Here is a 13859-nt window from a genome sequence, read left to right as displayed (position 1 = left end):
GCTCTTGTTTTTTGTGACTTTTCTAAAGCTTTTGACCGAGTCTGGCACAAAGGTCTATTAATTAAATTAGAAAAATACGGGATAAAAGGCAAACTTTTAGATTGGATTAAAAACTACTTAAGTAACAGACGCCAGTCAGTGGTACTAAAAAATGCTATATCTTCTGAAGTATCTATCAAAGCCGGAGTTCCTCAAGGTTCAGTGTTAGGGCCACTTCTTTTTCTTGTATACATCAACGATATTTCAAATACATTACTATCAATGACTAGACTTTTTGCTGACGACACCGCATTAGCACACTCTTCGAAAAATTTACACGATATAAAACAAGTAATAAACTACGACATGGAACAATTAAACCTTTGGTCAAATAAATGGTTAATGAATTTCAACCCAAATAAAACCGAAATTCTCTTAATTTCCAACACAAATATACCTTCTAACCCACAATTTCTTTTCGACAACACACCTATCCCTATTGTTAAAAACCACAAAAACCTAGGAGTCATTATTAGTAACAACGGCACATGAAACCCTCACATCGAACATATATTAACAAACACTCCAAAGTACATTGCAACTTTAAGGAAATTAAAATACATCCTAAATAGAAAAACTTGGAAAAATTATACCTTGTTTTTATAAAACCACTATTTGAATATGCCTGCGAAGTATGGGACAATTGTAATATCACATTTTCGAATAAATTAGAGAACATGCAGTATGAAGCAGGTCGAATAATAACTGGATTACCTATTTATACAAAAAAAAAAGAATTTATTTACAGAGAGCTCGGATGGAAATCATTGATAGATAGACGCAGGATTAGAAAATTATCCATGTTTTATAATTTTTATCATGATATTGCTCCCTCATTTCTAAAATCTCTTCTACCACCTATTGTGTCAAACTTCTCTAACTATAATCTTAGGAACAGGAATAATTTTCAGAACCCATACTATAGACTGCAAATCACAAAATCATCCTTCATACCAAGTACTTCAGACTACTGGAACAATCTACCAGTAGAAACAAAGTCATCAGCATCCATTAAACAATTTAAAACTCTTATTCAGCCTCAAGTTACTATCCCTTCTTATATTAAATGTTTTCTTGAATATGGGTCCAGAAAAGTAAATATTATGCATTGCCAATTACGAAACCGCAGTAGCTCTTTAACTTACGACCTTTTTAAAGCTCACCTTCGAGACAACTCTACTTGCGACTGCGGAAATGACTCGAAAGACTCTTCCCATTTCTTACTAAACTGTGAAAAATTTGATCAATCCCGTAATATAATGCTTCAATCCCTCGATTGCTATAACGAAATCACTGTTGAACACCTTCTCTTCGGAGATGCAAACCTTGACTACAATCGTAACATTCAAATTTGTAGGTCTCTACAACTATTCATTTTTAGCTCCAAACGGTTTAACATGTAATACCCAACAGTCATATTGAATAACCAGGATACCTACTTCGACTACTCCCATCTGTCCCTCCCCTCCACCTCCTCTCATATTCCAGCCCCTCTCCCTTTTTCCAACGCCAACGATCTCTGTGTACTAACTTCAAGCTTACCGTCCATCAATATCATAACCGTTTCCATATGACAAAGAGTGCGTGTCCGGCTTTCCTAATCTAGTCGGCTAAGAATGTAAGGCAGGAATTCACAGAAGGACTTGGAGTGACACAGGAGAAAGGCAAATGCGGCACGGAATGTGATTGAACTTTAGAAAAGCAGAAGGATATGTGTGTATAGATTAGGTATACTACTTACGCCGACTCGATTGGGAAAATCACACACGCGATCTCAAGTAAACTCTCCGAATACATATTTAAAAACTATACGTTGGTGTCCCTAATCCTATCATTACCTCTTTTGCTGTAACCCATCTTTAAAATCTTATATATATATACATATATAAATTTGTATTAGGTTATTACGTGACACATTAATTTTGGATATATATTTTCTGTTACGGAAAGGACGAAAGTAAGTTGCAATAACTTTTGTCCAATCCATTTGTCTTTTGTTGCAATACAATTGATTTTAACTAAAAAGTTAAGCTTATATTGTATAATATAACAGGAATCAAAGCAGACTATTCAAAATAATCGATCGAAATCGCAACAAAAACGAAGAGTTTGGAAGATATAGAAAAGTTAACACTGTTGATACGAAACCCTGTCGTTAAGTTGACTAAACTTTATATGGTATAGTCTGGTGAGAATCACTCATAATACTATATGAATATGTTAATTTATTTCGAGATTCAATAGAAATTCAAATGTCTCGCTCCATAGGATCTAAGTTGGCGTGCATTTAAACATCACAAATAGGTAGAGCAATTCTTTCAACAATGAAATGAATTTATACATACGCATCATACTTTTATACAAAGGAATGATCACTGTGGGGTTTTACAATCCATTTCACTTCTAATGGGAAAATAGCATTTACTCGTTGGATTTTATTTTATTTTATTTGGTTTATAGTGTTTAATGTCCTATTCAATACCGAGGTCATCTAAGTTCGTTGACAGGAACGAACCCCAATGAGGTCTCATTTGAAAATAAGAGGTTTTTTTCCTATTTGATAGGAGTATAAACTCGACGTATATTAAATATTCTAGGACATGTGATAAGTGTAGCGTCCATAGTCATTAAATTGTACGACTGAGATAAGTATTATAAGTATATCGGATAAGTATTATTTCCTGTACACTTGTATATATATAAATATATTTACATTGTCGGTGTGATAAAAACATATATCTGCAGTGAAGATATACAAAACAACAGTTGGGGAAGCGTACTTCCGGCATAACGTAGTTAGCTCCCCTGATATTTTATAAGGTAGCACAACACGATTATAGATATGGACATTTCTATTGACTATAAAGTACCATTATTATTATAATGAAATTATTTGAAGTGATTGTCAGAATGAATGAATGGATCGATGAATTGATATTCGAAAATGAATGAATGTATTAAAGAAAGCCCTGTTGCATGAGGACAATAACTGTAAGGTGACTGAAACCAGAGCCCCGATCCTGGCAGTATTCCAAAAAAAAAATGTTGTGGGACAATAAAATTAATTGTAAACAAAGATATACAAAATGTTATATCATCACATGTGACGAACTAAGATCTATTATCGATTTTTTTCATTGACCGATCAAAAACTGTATTTTTCTATTTACTGCTGCAGATTTTCTGTTCAGCTATAGCTGAAGCAACCGTAGAATATGTGGCTAATTTTGTACAAAGTTATTCACATACTAACACGTGATAACATTTTTTGTATGCAAAACATAAAAAAAGAATAGAAAACGGTAAAACTAAGTTGAGTAGACCATTTAAAATGGAGCAAAGCGTTGTCAAGTATGACGTCATTAGAACCTGGCGTCAACTATTACGCTACTCACCAAGTTTTTGGTACAGCAACATTCTCGTTATTTAACTTTAAATTTTAATAAACAGATAACTTAATGGTTTTCCTGATAAATACTTTATTTATTCCAATCTGATGGCAGAATAGACCGATATTTTCACTAGTGGTTCGCACTCGCAAAACATATATTGATATTCTGCCATACTCGTGAAATATGTATATGGTATTATTGAACGGGAAAACATGTCGATCTATCATGTTTCTTCCTTCTCCATATTTATAGTGATTCTCTTACATCTCAAGTTGGCCCTGTTGGCGGATCATCAGTCGTGTAGATATATTTTTTTTTATTTTTTATTTAAAAAAAAACACTTTAAATAAACATTATCTGCCGAATCAAAAGTTTTTGTAACGTTTTATTGTCACTTTCACCTTCACCGTGCATTTTTAATATATTTTTTGGATAACTTTTATGTTGGCATATTTATGGTGACCATATAGTGTAGTAAAAATAATTATTTTATTTGACTTTCTGCACCAACAAAATACATTAAATGGCACTTCCTTGTCCGTATTTGAAGTAACACTTCTGTACGACCTAACTCCTATGTGTGTTTACATTGCAGATGTTCTGGAAGATGATGGACGTACTACCAGTGAGAATGGTCAGACGACAGTTGGATAAGAATGTATTTTTATTTGGAATATTAGTTGTCCTCACTCTTTACATCCTTTACGTAAACCGAACGACCTCCGGTATGTATATAAGACTATATTTTATGGCTTTGTCTCGGTCGTAAAATCAAATAAAACAACACAATATTTATTTCTTTATATAAGAAAACGTAGGGTTCAAATCTTACTACAATTAACCGTATCCTAACACGATTTTGATAAATTGCTGTAAAACCTCCGTCCCGACAGGATACTAGCAATAAAGTTCCAAATGACCCATCCTTTGATTTCAATTTTCTTTTGGTGTAATGTAGACCTAAACCTTATCACAACAAAAACACCAACTAAAATTCAAATGAGCACCTGGGTCGATTTTCGTAGGAGCATAAAACTGAAATTCCCCCAAAAAATAGAGTTCTTTCCAAAAAGACAATTGTTGTCAAACTAGTAATGCATTGAAAGATCATTTTTAATGCAATCAAAACTAGGGATCATATGCTAGGGATCATATGCTACAGTATACATGTAAACATATCTTGTTATGGTCAGATATTTACAGACAAATCAACAGCCGGAAGCCATCTCAAGCAATAAAAATCCTATATTTTACGTTAAAATTTTCACAAAATGTTCGATTAAACTCATATTCTGGATGATAAATATATTATACAATATTATTGACCTATTTTCAGGTGAATACGAGGATTTATTAACCCGAGAAGGTGATATTTCAAATATCTCATTCGAGGGTTAATAAATCCTCGTATTTACCTGAAAATAGATCAATAACTGTTTTATTATATGACATTTTTATAAACTTAACAATGTGTAGAACCAATTAATCCATACTTAGCATATTTCGCCATGATTATGGCACCTGCAATTGAATTCAGCCTACACAGAATTCAGCGCCATGCACTATATCCATGTTACAACCGACACTCGAAAGGTATCGGTTGATACCATGCCGGATACTTAAGAGAGAACTACGTTGATATTTCTCACCGTTTTTCTTACTCATTTCCACATAAAACTTCCGAAGAACATTGCAGAGTTCGAGCGCCTGCATGTCAACAAAATCCGCGTCTATTGCTTTTTCTTTCAAATATTCACGCAATACACAAACGGACATGTCGGTAGCTTTAACAGTGTTTCTAGTATCCTTTTGCACCAAGATAGTTATAAGTTGGTCATCGGAAACAGTTCCAAATCTTGACAAGCCGGGTTTGTTTACACTGATCGTCTGCCATTTTCTCTCCAGTGAGGCAACGACAATCCGTGCTTCTGATAAATCAAAAATATTGCCGCACAGGTTACTGGATTGTATACGTAATATTCACCTGTGAGGCGCCCGACGGGGTTTTGGACTGTTACATTCACCTCGCGTGCACGGATTCTGTAGGTTTCGGGGTAATATCGCAATATATTTAGACATATAAGAGGTGTTTTGACCAATCAGCGTGAGGAAAAATGACAGTTATATAATAATACATATTATTACTACATGAAACAAAATGTTCTTTCCCAAATGTTAGCAAAAAAAACCACGTTTTTTTCCAGAAAACTGCTTTCAGGCTAATATTCCATTTTTCGACCCCCATGCTGCAATAAGGTTACTTAATCATTTAACTAATTAGTAGTTATTCAAAGTATTAACTATAGATGTATTAGGAATTGAAAACGTTAAAACAGCAGCATAAAATCTCGTAGCGCTTCTGAAACGAAAGTTATGAGGGGGCAGGCAACTATGTAATTTTAACATAGCTGGAAATAGTCCCTTTACAAATTCACTTAAAAAAATCCACTCCACACATTTGTGTCGTCACTTTTTAGTTTAGCAATAAACCGGCTTTAATTATTTTCATATATATGTGACATGTAGAAGATGGAACGAACGATATATTTTTGTCGAAAAATCTACTTTAATTGTGGAGAGCTAATAAAGACAATATCAAACCTATATAGTGTATACATGTATATATTATATACATGTATACACTATATATATACATGTATAGACTGAAAATGTCAGACTTGGTCAAATACAGGTACAAACACATTATTTGACAAAAGAAGACGTTACAGTTTTGCACTAACGATATAGTTAAAAAGATAGTGAAGAATGTAACGTGTCTTTCCAATTACCTCGTTTTTTTACATGTATATATATATATATATATGGGTCAAAGAAGTAATATAGACGGTAAAATCCCATATAACATTGGATCCTAATGGAGGTATGTCCGTAGGATACGAATTACTTAAATTATTATATGGGGCAAAGAAGTTGTAATATGATGTATATGTACATGTAACTGTTCTGTTTCACTGTGTCTTGAAAAAGGAGCGGATCGCTCCGAGAATTTGACAACCTAAACTTGTCCACACTGTTGTAATTACTTCTTTGCCCCATATATATATATATATATATATATATATATATGCGCACAACTATTGTGAATTTACTGGAAGCGGTATTATATTCAACAGTTAAGTATGTGTATAACATACATAAGACTAAGACAGAGGAATGAGAAAATAAACTTACAGCCTTCAATACCATGTGACCATACAGCTGACAGCTCAAGTTAGAAACTAAAACAAAAGGTTTTTTTTGCTGGTTTTGAGATCTTCCCCAGTGGCAATCTCTTCCGGCTGTCGTATCTAAGGAAGCGCCGACATTTTAGAATGTTCTTTTTTTGGAAGTGAGTGGCGTTTCCCTAGATATAAAAAGCAAAAATAGTGTGTATTTTTTTTTTATAAATATATCACTTGAAAGCGTTTTTACTTTCATTGTCAGCTTTAAGGAAACGAAACCACGTTCACTTACCTATCAACTAATCCGACTTTTCCTTTTTTCTCTCCAGTCCGTATTCCTATACCAGAAGGGCTATCGGATGCTGATTCTAAGGTAAGGCTGTACCATTTGTTAACATAACTGACCTGTTTCTTTCGGAAAGAGGTCACGGTAGAATAAACATAACATGATAATTCTGTACTATGCCATCAATGTTAAAGTAGAGTAAAATATACAGAAAATATTACATGAGTTTATATTCCATGTGAGACTAATAAAACGATTCTTGTAAGTTTTCATTTTAGTGAGCCTCTGGAAAGCTTCAGTGATAATTTCGTTAATTTACGTTCATACATGCCATATGAAATGGAAACTCATGTCAGATTCTATTTATACACAACCAATATTTGGTAACAGTTTTCGTGAAAACAACATTTAAAAAAATAATGTCAAAATGAAATTGGCAGTCAGTGATACAGGAAGGGTGTCGTAGTTGTGACGTCACTATTAAAAACAAGCAGGAACCCACAGCCATTCCTAGTTTCACCTGCCGGTGTTGTTCGTTTGTTTGGGGTCAACGGTCCTAGCAACAACCAGGGGACACATACGACGCCTTTTACGATACACACGCAGTGGTATACAACAGATGTAATCTTCCCCTAACCCGCATGGGTTCTGGCCGGTATGAAACACACACTTTAAACGAACTTTATATTTAATAGTTGTTATGACAAGAATGATTTCAGAGTATTTTTGTAATGAACACGACATAGTTAAAGGCATACAAATGTCCTAGAACAGTATGTACATGTTACAGTGGTAAAGAGAAAACCTGTTATTGACGGGCTTACCTATCTATCCTACACTATTCCTAGGGGCCAACACATACACTCGGACACAAACTAGGTAGGTGGGCTTATTGCAGGACAATGACAAAATCTTTCTTGGCATTTTTTTCTGAACGGTCTGCAATAATATCTGTCCCTCTGTCGTGACGAACCGATTAGTCGCCACGACTGATTGTGTCAATGATCAAAGAAATTAGTAAAATTAGCCTCAACCCTAAAATTGTCCAAACTACTCAATGTATTAACATTGGATCAGGTCCACTGATGTACCTGAGGGGAAACGGCTTTTGTCACGTACACAAACACGGTAGCATCCCAAACTTCAAAGAAATGTTGCAAAGATTTACCGGTAAGTTCGGAGTTTGGGTACGATCAGTCCGGAATGGCTGTATTTTCACTCGACCCAGGACGTTCCGCCTATCAAGTAAGAATGTATACACACTGTTTAAAATAATTCAAGCTGATACAAAAATGCGCTTGTACTATTTTATTCAATTATATTCAGAATGTACACGTTGCTGAGAAACTAATCGTTTTTGTTATCCAAAATTACTAAAAATTAATCAAAAGGGTTGCGTTGATGTTAGCCCATATGTCCTCTGGCCCTGACACCAGACTAAAACTTTTTATTAATTTCTTAAGTCTGGTGTCAGGGCCAGAGGAAACTCGGGCTACGTTGATGTTAACATATTTTGCACTATGAAATTAATCAAAGCTTATTTAAATGCTTTAGCGGGACAGCAGCGGAAAGGCCTTACTGAAAGATTTTGTATCTACAAGGAAGGAGAGAAGATCGATAATGCGCCAGGCTTGTCATAACTCCACGCAGAGTAAAAACAAATTAGACATCAAGAACCTGGATCACATAATCGTCAGCGATAAGTACCAGGCTTTGTTTTGTTTTGTACCGAAGGTGGCCTGTTCACAGTGGAAAAAGGTGTTTCTTCTCATGTCCGGGCACGTCGATGATCCTAAAAAACTAGACGAATATAGTGTGCATTTTAATTACAGCCATTTATTGCGGTACCTAGACCAGTATAAGAAGGATGAAATTGAACACAGGATACAAACTTACAAGAAAATCATCATGGTTCGCGATCCCCTGGACAGACTATTATCAGCTTTCAAAAATAAATTCCACGGAACTGGATTTAAAGATCCAACTTACAGTAATATAGCAAAATTTATTGTTCGCAACTATAGAAAAGACTTTAAACAACCTGTTTTGGGTGATGACGTCACTTTCCTAGAATTTATAAGATACGTCACAGATGACGGAATAGGTGCAGAAAATGAACATTGGAGAACAGTAATGAAATTATGTGCACCTTGTCAAATCGAATATGATTTTGTCGGGAAATACGAAACACTACAGGACGATGCGGACTTCATTATGTCACAAATTGCTCCTCATATTGATTTCCCAGCTAAACCGAAAGCATACGGATCGTCAAATACATCCCAACACCTGCCCCACTACTTGTCTCAGCTACCATTGAACTATGTAGGTAAACTATGGAATATCTATAAAGACGACTTTACTGTCTTTAATTATTCATTTTTGACACACCTTAATGATATTCCATATCTTGTCTAATGATAATGCAATTATGATTATAGGTCTAATTCAATTACAACAAATGTGTTTCTGCTGACTATCGGCAATACTTCACTATTTTGAAAAAAGCGTCACAGTTATTTTTCTATAATGAAAAAATCACCATTTAAAGGAAAGTTAAAAAATGTCAATAAAAACTCACATAAATAAAAAATAAAAAAATAGATTGGGCTACTCAGTAATGTAGCTCCATTAAGTAGAATCACTTGTTTTATACTGCATGTATGTATTTCAAGTAATTGAAACGTTAAAGCGTATGGAAAAGCCAGGGCAAGGTAATTTATGAGAACTCTTGGATTTGAAAGTAGTTCCGTCCTCTAGCAGACTTACAGTTCATCGAGAGTGGTGTGTGTAGCGTATCAAAACGAAATCAATATATTTTACTGTTTGTATGACATAAATTATTTACGTAATTGTTTTCCCTGCATTGCATCCTCGATAATCCAGGGGTTACCCTCACTTATGCTCTCTGCGCTCCTGGAATATGCTATAGTAAAATCGAAGGTTAAGTGTTTGCCACCTTGTGGAAGAAACAAGAAGACGAGTTTGATCCTTTAATGTATATCAAAAGAATCTCACGGTCGCGTAACTGTAAAGTTGGCTGGCTTTGAAGTCAGGTGTCGCTCTTTTGTAATCTTCAAATGACATGCAAATAGCCTAATAATGCCTTCAATTTTGCTTTGACATATTCCAGAGATGCAGAGAGCGAAAGTGAGCGTTACCCTGGAGTATTGAGAATGTCTGCATTGTTATTGGATAAAAGCAATACCATGTGATCATGTATAATAATACAGTTGAACATGAAAACATTGATGACAGTTTGCTGCACAGTTTTAAAAGTTTTAGATGTAAATTTAGGTTGTTGCGTGATTATAAATAGATTCAAGTAAAGACCCCATACCACACAATTATATAAAAATAATATTTGAATAAATAGCTTTCAGCACCGTTACAAATCACTTTGAACAGAATCGTAGAGCTATAACAAGATCAAGGTCGACAAATCAGTTATGCTGATTTAACAGACACATCATTTAAACTTAGGTTGATATGTACTTTTTATTGACCTGATCGAATTTACGTTATCAATGTTTGATTGCGTTCTTAGTAAATATTTCTAAGACAGATTGACAAAAACCATTATCCATCACATTGACGTTCAGGTATTGTATATCCTTTGTATTTCCAGTAATTATTATATTGTAGGATTTTGTACAGGTGCAATACTATGTGTGTTCCTTACGTACATCGCTCGGGATACAGTAGCGTAAAATGTGTTAGACTCTGTTGGTGAAATTCTTAGTCCCCGAGGTTTGCAGTAATTTTGATAGTTACAGTAATCTAGTTTTCAATAGTGCGACGGGTAATAAAATGAAAGTTTGGCTCAGTATTTATTTGAAATTAACAAGGAATTAATAGAATTAAGGGATACTTCGCAAATGCCTTTCTGTTACAACAGTAGTTGCAGTGAAAGGCCGATGTAGTTTTTCACCTTTTTGGCATGTAGTAGCATTGCTCCGTTATAGAAGGACGACACAGCTATACGGTGCAGTGTAATTGGTTTTTTTGGCACATTGTATTTATTGCAAAGGTCCATACGTTCATTTGTTTACCAATTAAACAAGAAATATATGCATATACTGCTTAAATAGAGAAAACTATATTGCTTCCAGAGTATAACGTGTACCAAAGCTTGACAAGGAGTACTGATTTTAAATGATTGTTATAATTTACGCTAGTGATATCGCTTTTATTTCATGTTTTAATTTCTTCTTTATATATTTTCTTTTTCTTTTGTTAATGACATTAAATACTTTAAAAAAATATTAAGTATTACCTATTTTTTCCAAATCAAAATTATTTTATCTGACTGACAATCATAAAGGGGTGCACATATCGATACGCCTTGACACACTAAAATGGGCACAGCGAGTGTGAGGGGGAGAAAGGATAAGAATAGAAAGGAAAGACGTACTCACGCTGACAGGCAAGTCGAACAGTCAATGCATTACCTATATATACAAACATGAATACACACATATATGCAAAACATACACACATGTGTAATATGTAATAGGAGCGGAAAATTACACGGTCAGACCGGGGTTCCGACCCGGGACCTTCCGAACTCTTAGACGGACGCTCTACTAATTGAGCTACCAGGTCGCCGATGATCGACCCATTCTAGTTCCGCTACATTGCTCCCTCTTTTTCTAAGTCTTTGCCCCCGAAGACACAATTTTATACAACCAAGGTTTGGGTATCCCCTTGTCAAGTATTCACCTAGTTCTTTAAACAAGGGTTTATCACAGGCACCAAATGTAATAGGTGAGGAACAATGTACGGCGGACCGGGGTTCGAACCCGGGAATCTCCGAACTCTAGACGGACGCTCTACCAATTAAGCAACCCAGTCACCGATGATCTATCCAGTTCAGTGTCGCTACACATACATAAACATACATGTATCAGTATGATACATGTATGATACTTTTTCTTGTACATAAAAAAGTAAACTCACAAAAACCTTTTAATATATTATTACAACTTATACGAGTGACATTACACCTTTTAAAGTATTGTCATAACATATACTAGTGATAAAAAAAGAAGACAAGTTAAAAGTCGTCATTACTTAGAACAGTATACAATAAAAACTCGTTCAATAAAGTAAATTTCGATATTGATATAAACATTTGTATGTAGATTGCAGTAGCACGTGTACCGCCAGGTAATATCCCACCACACGAAAGACATAAGATTTGTGGTGTCTAATGCCCATCAATATGTTCCAGTTGTAGTTAATGCATTCTTACGATTTCTGTTTCAGATAATTCTGTAGAGTTTTCATGAACGTTTTATGATAAAACTTTGTTCATGCTATATGCTATTTATAGAACACGTTGAGATGTTTTTGATTGAATGTTACCCGTAACGTTTGTAGTGAAAGCTTTACCTGTGTGTTCTAGACTGATTGCTCTCTTAATGAATGTATCAACAGAGTATGACATTCTCTAATCTGTATGAAGAAAATGTAATTTTTGATGAATACCAACGAGACACATTTTTATAAAACTGTAAAACGCCGACACCCAGACATCGAATGATTTAAACCTTGAAGTAGTCAAATTGCATTCAAAATCATTAAAAGTGACTCTCTGCAGACATACATACCGAAAGGTATTTCATTTTTTATTTAACTCATTTCCATTTTAATTGAAAGATCCTTGAACCTTTGAACCTTTTTACTCGCACGACAATAGCATTATATCATGAATAATTCTGAACTGAAGAAAGGTAAAAATAAGAAATTGTATAATATGTAAATCAACAATTCGTGCTCTGAATCAGTCAGACAGGGATTCGAACTGTGAGACCTCCAATCACACTACGCACTCTGAAAACATGATCACCGATAATTTTTACACAAATGCAATTACGAATATCATGTCGTCTATTAATTGATTCATGCTTTACCAATTGTTATTTTATATGATTCTTTTCATGCAGGTATTTATTCAGAGTAAATTTACATGACGCTTAAACATTTGTGAAAGTAAGCGCAGAAACACATTTTCACCGGTAACGTTTGCTTCCTTTGTGATACAACATGGACGGATAGTCGTCAAACAACGGATGCTACTTGAGTCAATGTGTTGCTTAGCCACAAACTGTTCACTTCTTAACGTATATTGATTGTGCAGCATACCAAACGTTAGAAGGGGTCAACTCAAAATCGTCCTCGTTACACGCTCACGTTCACTATCTGCACCCCTTGGATATGGCATAGCAAAGTCGAAGGCTCAGTGTGTACCACCTTGGTAACGAAAATCAACTGGTTCTGAAGTCGGGCGTCTCTCTTCTGTAATCTTCAAAGGACAGGTATCAGCTTAGCGATTGGTAAGGATTTGTTTTTCTTGTGACCAAATCAAATATCTAGCCGTGTGCTTTCAATTTTGCTATGACGTAATCCAGGGCATCATCGATACTCCAGGGGTTACGCCCACTTTCGCTCTCGGCACCCCTAAATGTGTCATAGCAATATTGAAGGCACACGGTTTGTTATTTGATTGGTCTCAGGTAAAACAAAAGACCAATCGTACGCCTAATATCTGCCCTTTGGAGATTACATAAGGGGACACTAGACTTCAAAGCTTGTCGATTCTACCGTTGCGCGACAGAGATATTCTTTTGACTTGCATCAACGAATCAAACTGGTCTTCTCGTCTCATCCACAAGGTAGCGCACACGGAGCCTTCGATTTTTTCATGATATATTCAAGGGGTGCAAAGAGCGAAAGTGGGCGTAACCTCTGAATATCGAGGATGAGTCGGGTGTCGCTCTTCTGTAATCTTCAAAGGACATTTAATAGCCTAGCGATTGGTCAGTTGTTTTTACCCGAGACCAATCCAAAAGCTAGTGCCTTCAATTTTGCTATGACATTTTCCGGGAATGCAGAGAGCAAAAGTGAGCGTAACCACTGGAGTGTCGAGTCGTATCGAGGATGACACAAAACCGGTCA

The 13859-nt window shown here is 35.3% G+C and overlaps 1 protein-coding gene across 1 annotated transcript; it reads left to right on the top strand.

The window, feature by feature from the left end:
* The first annotated feature begins 3689 nt into the window (after positions 1 to 3689).
* Positions 3690 to 13035, top strand: LOC110460615 (carbohydrate sulfotransferase 11-like). Its single transcript, XM_021513622.1, has 4 exons — positions 3690 to 3731; positions 4027 to 4156; positions 6943 to 6986; positions 8454 to 13035. Exons 2-4 carry the CDS (start codon positions 4027 to 4029, stop codon positions 9315 to 9317), a joined length of 1038 nt encoding a protein of 345 aa, XP_021369297.1. The 5' UTR covers positions 3690 to 3731; the 3' UTR covers positions 9318 to 13035.
* Positions 13036 to 13859: the final 824 nt, after the last annotated feature.

Source organism: Mizuhopecten yessoensis, unplaced genomic scaffold (assembly GCF_002113885.1).
Source record: "Mizuhopecten yessoensis strain PY_sf001 unplaced genomic scaffold, ASM211388v2 scaffold10441, whole genome shotgun sequence".
NCBI classification, from domain to species: Eukaryota; Metazoa; Mollusca; class Bivalvia; order Pectinida; family Pectinidae; genus Mizuhopecten; species Mizuhopecten yessoensis.
The sequence above is the reverse complement of the archived record's forward strand: the minus strand, read 5'-3'. Positions and strand labels throughout refer to the sequence as shown.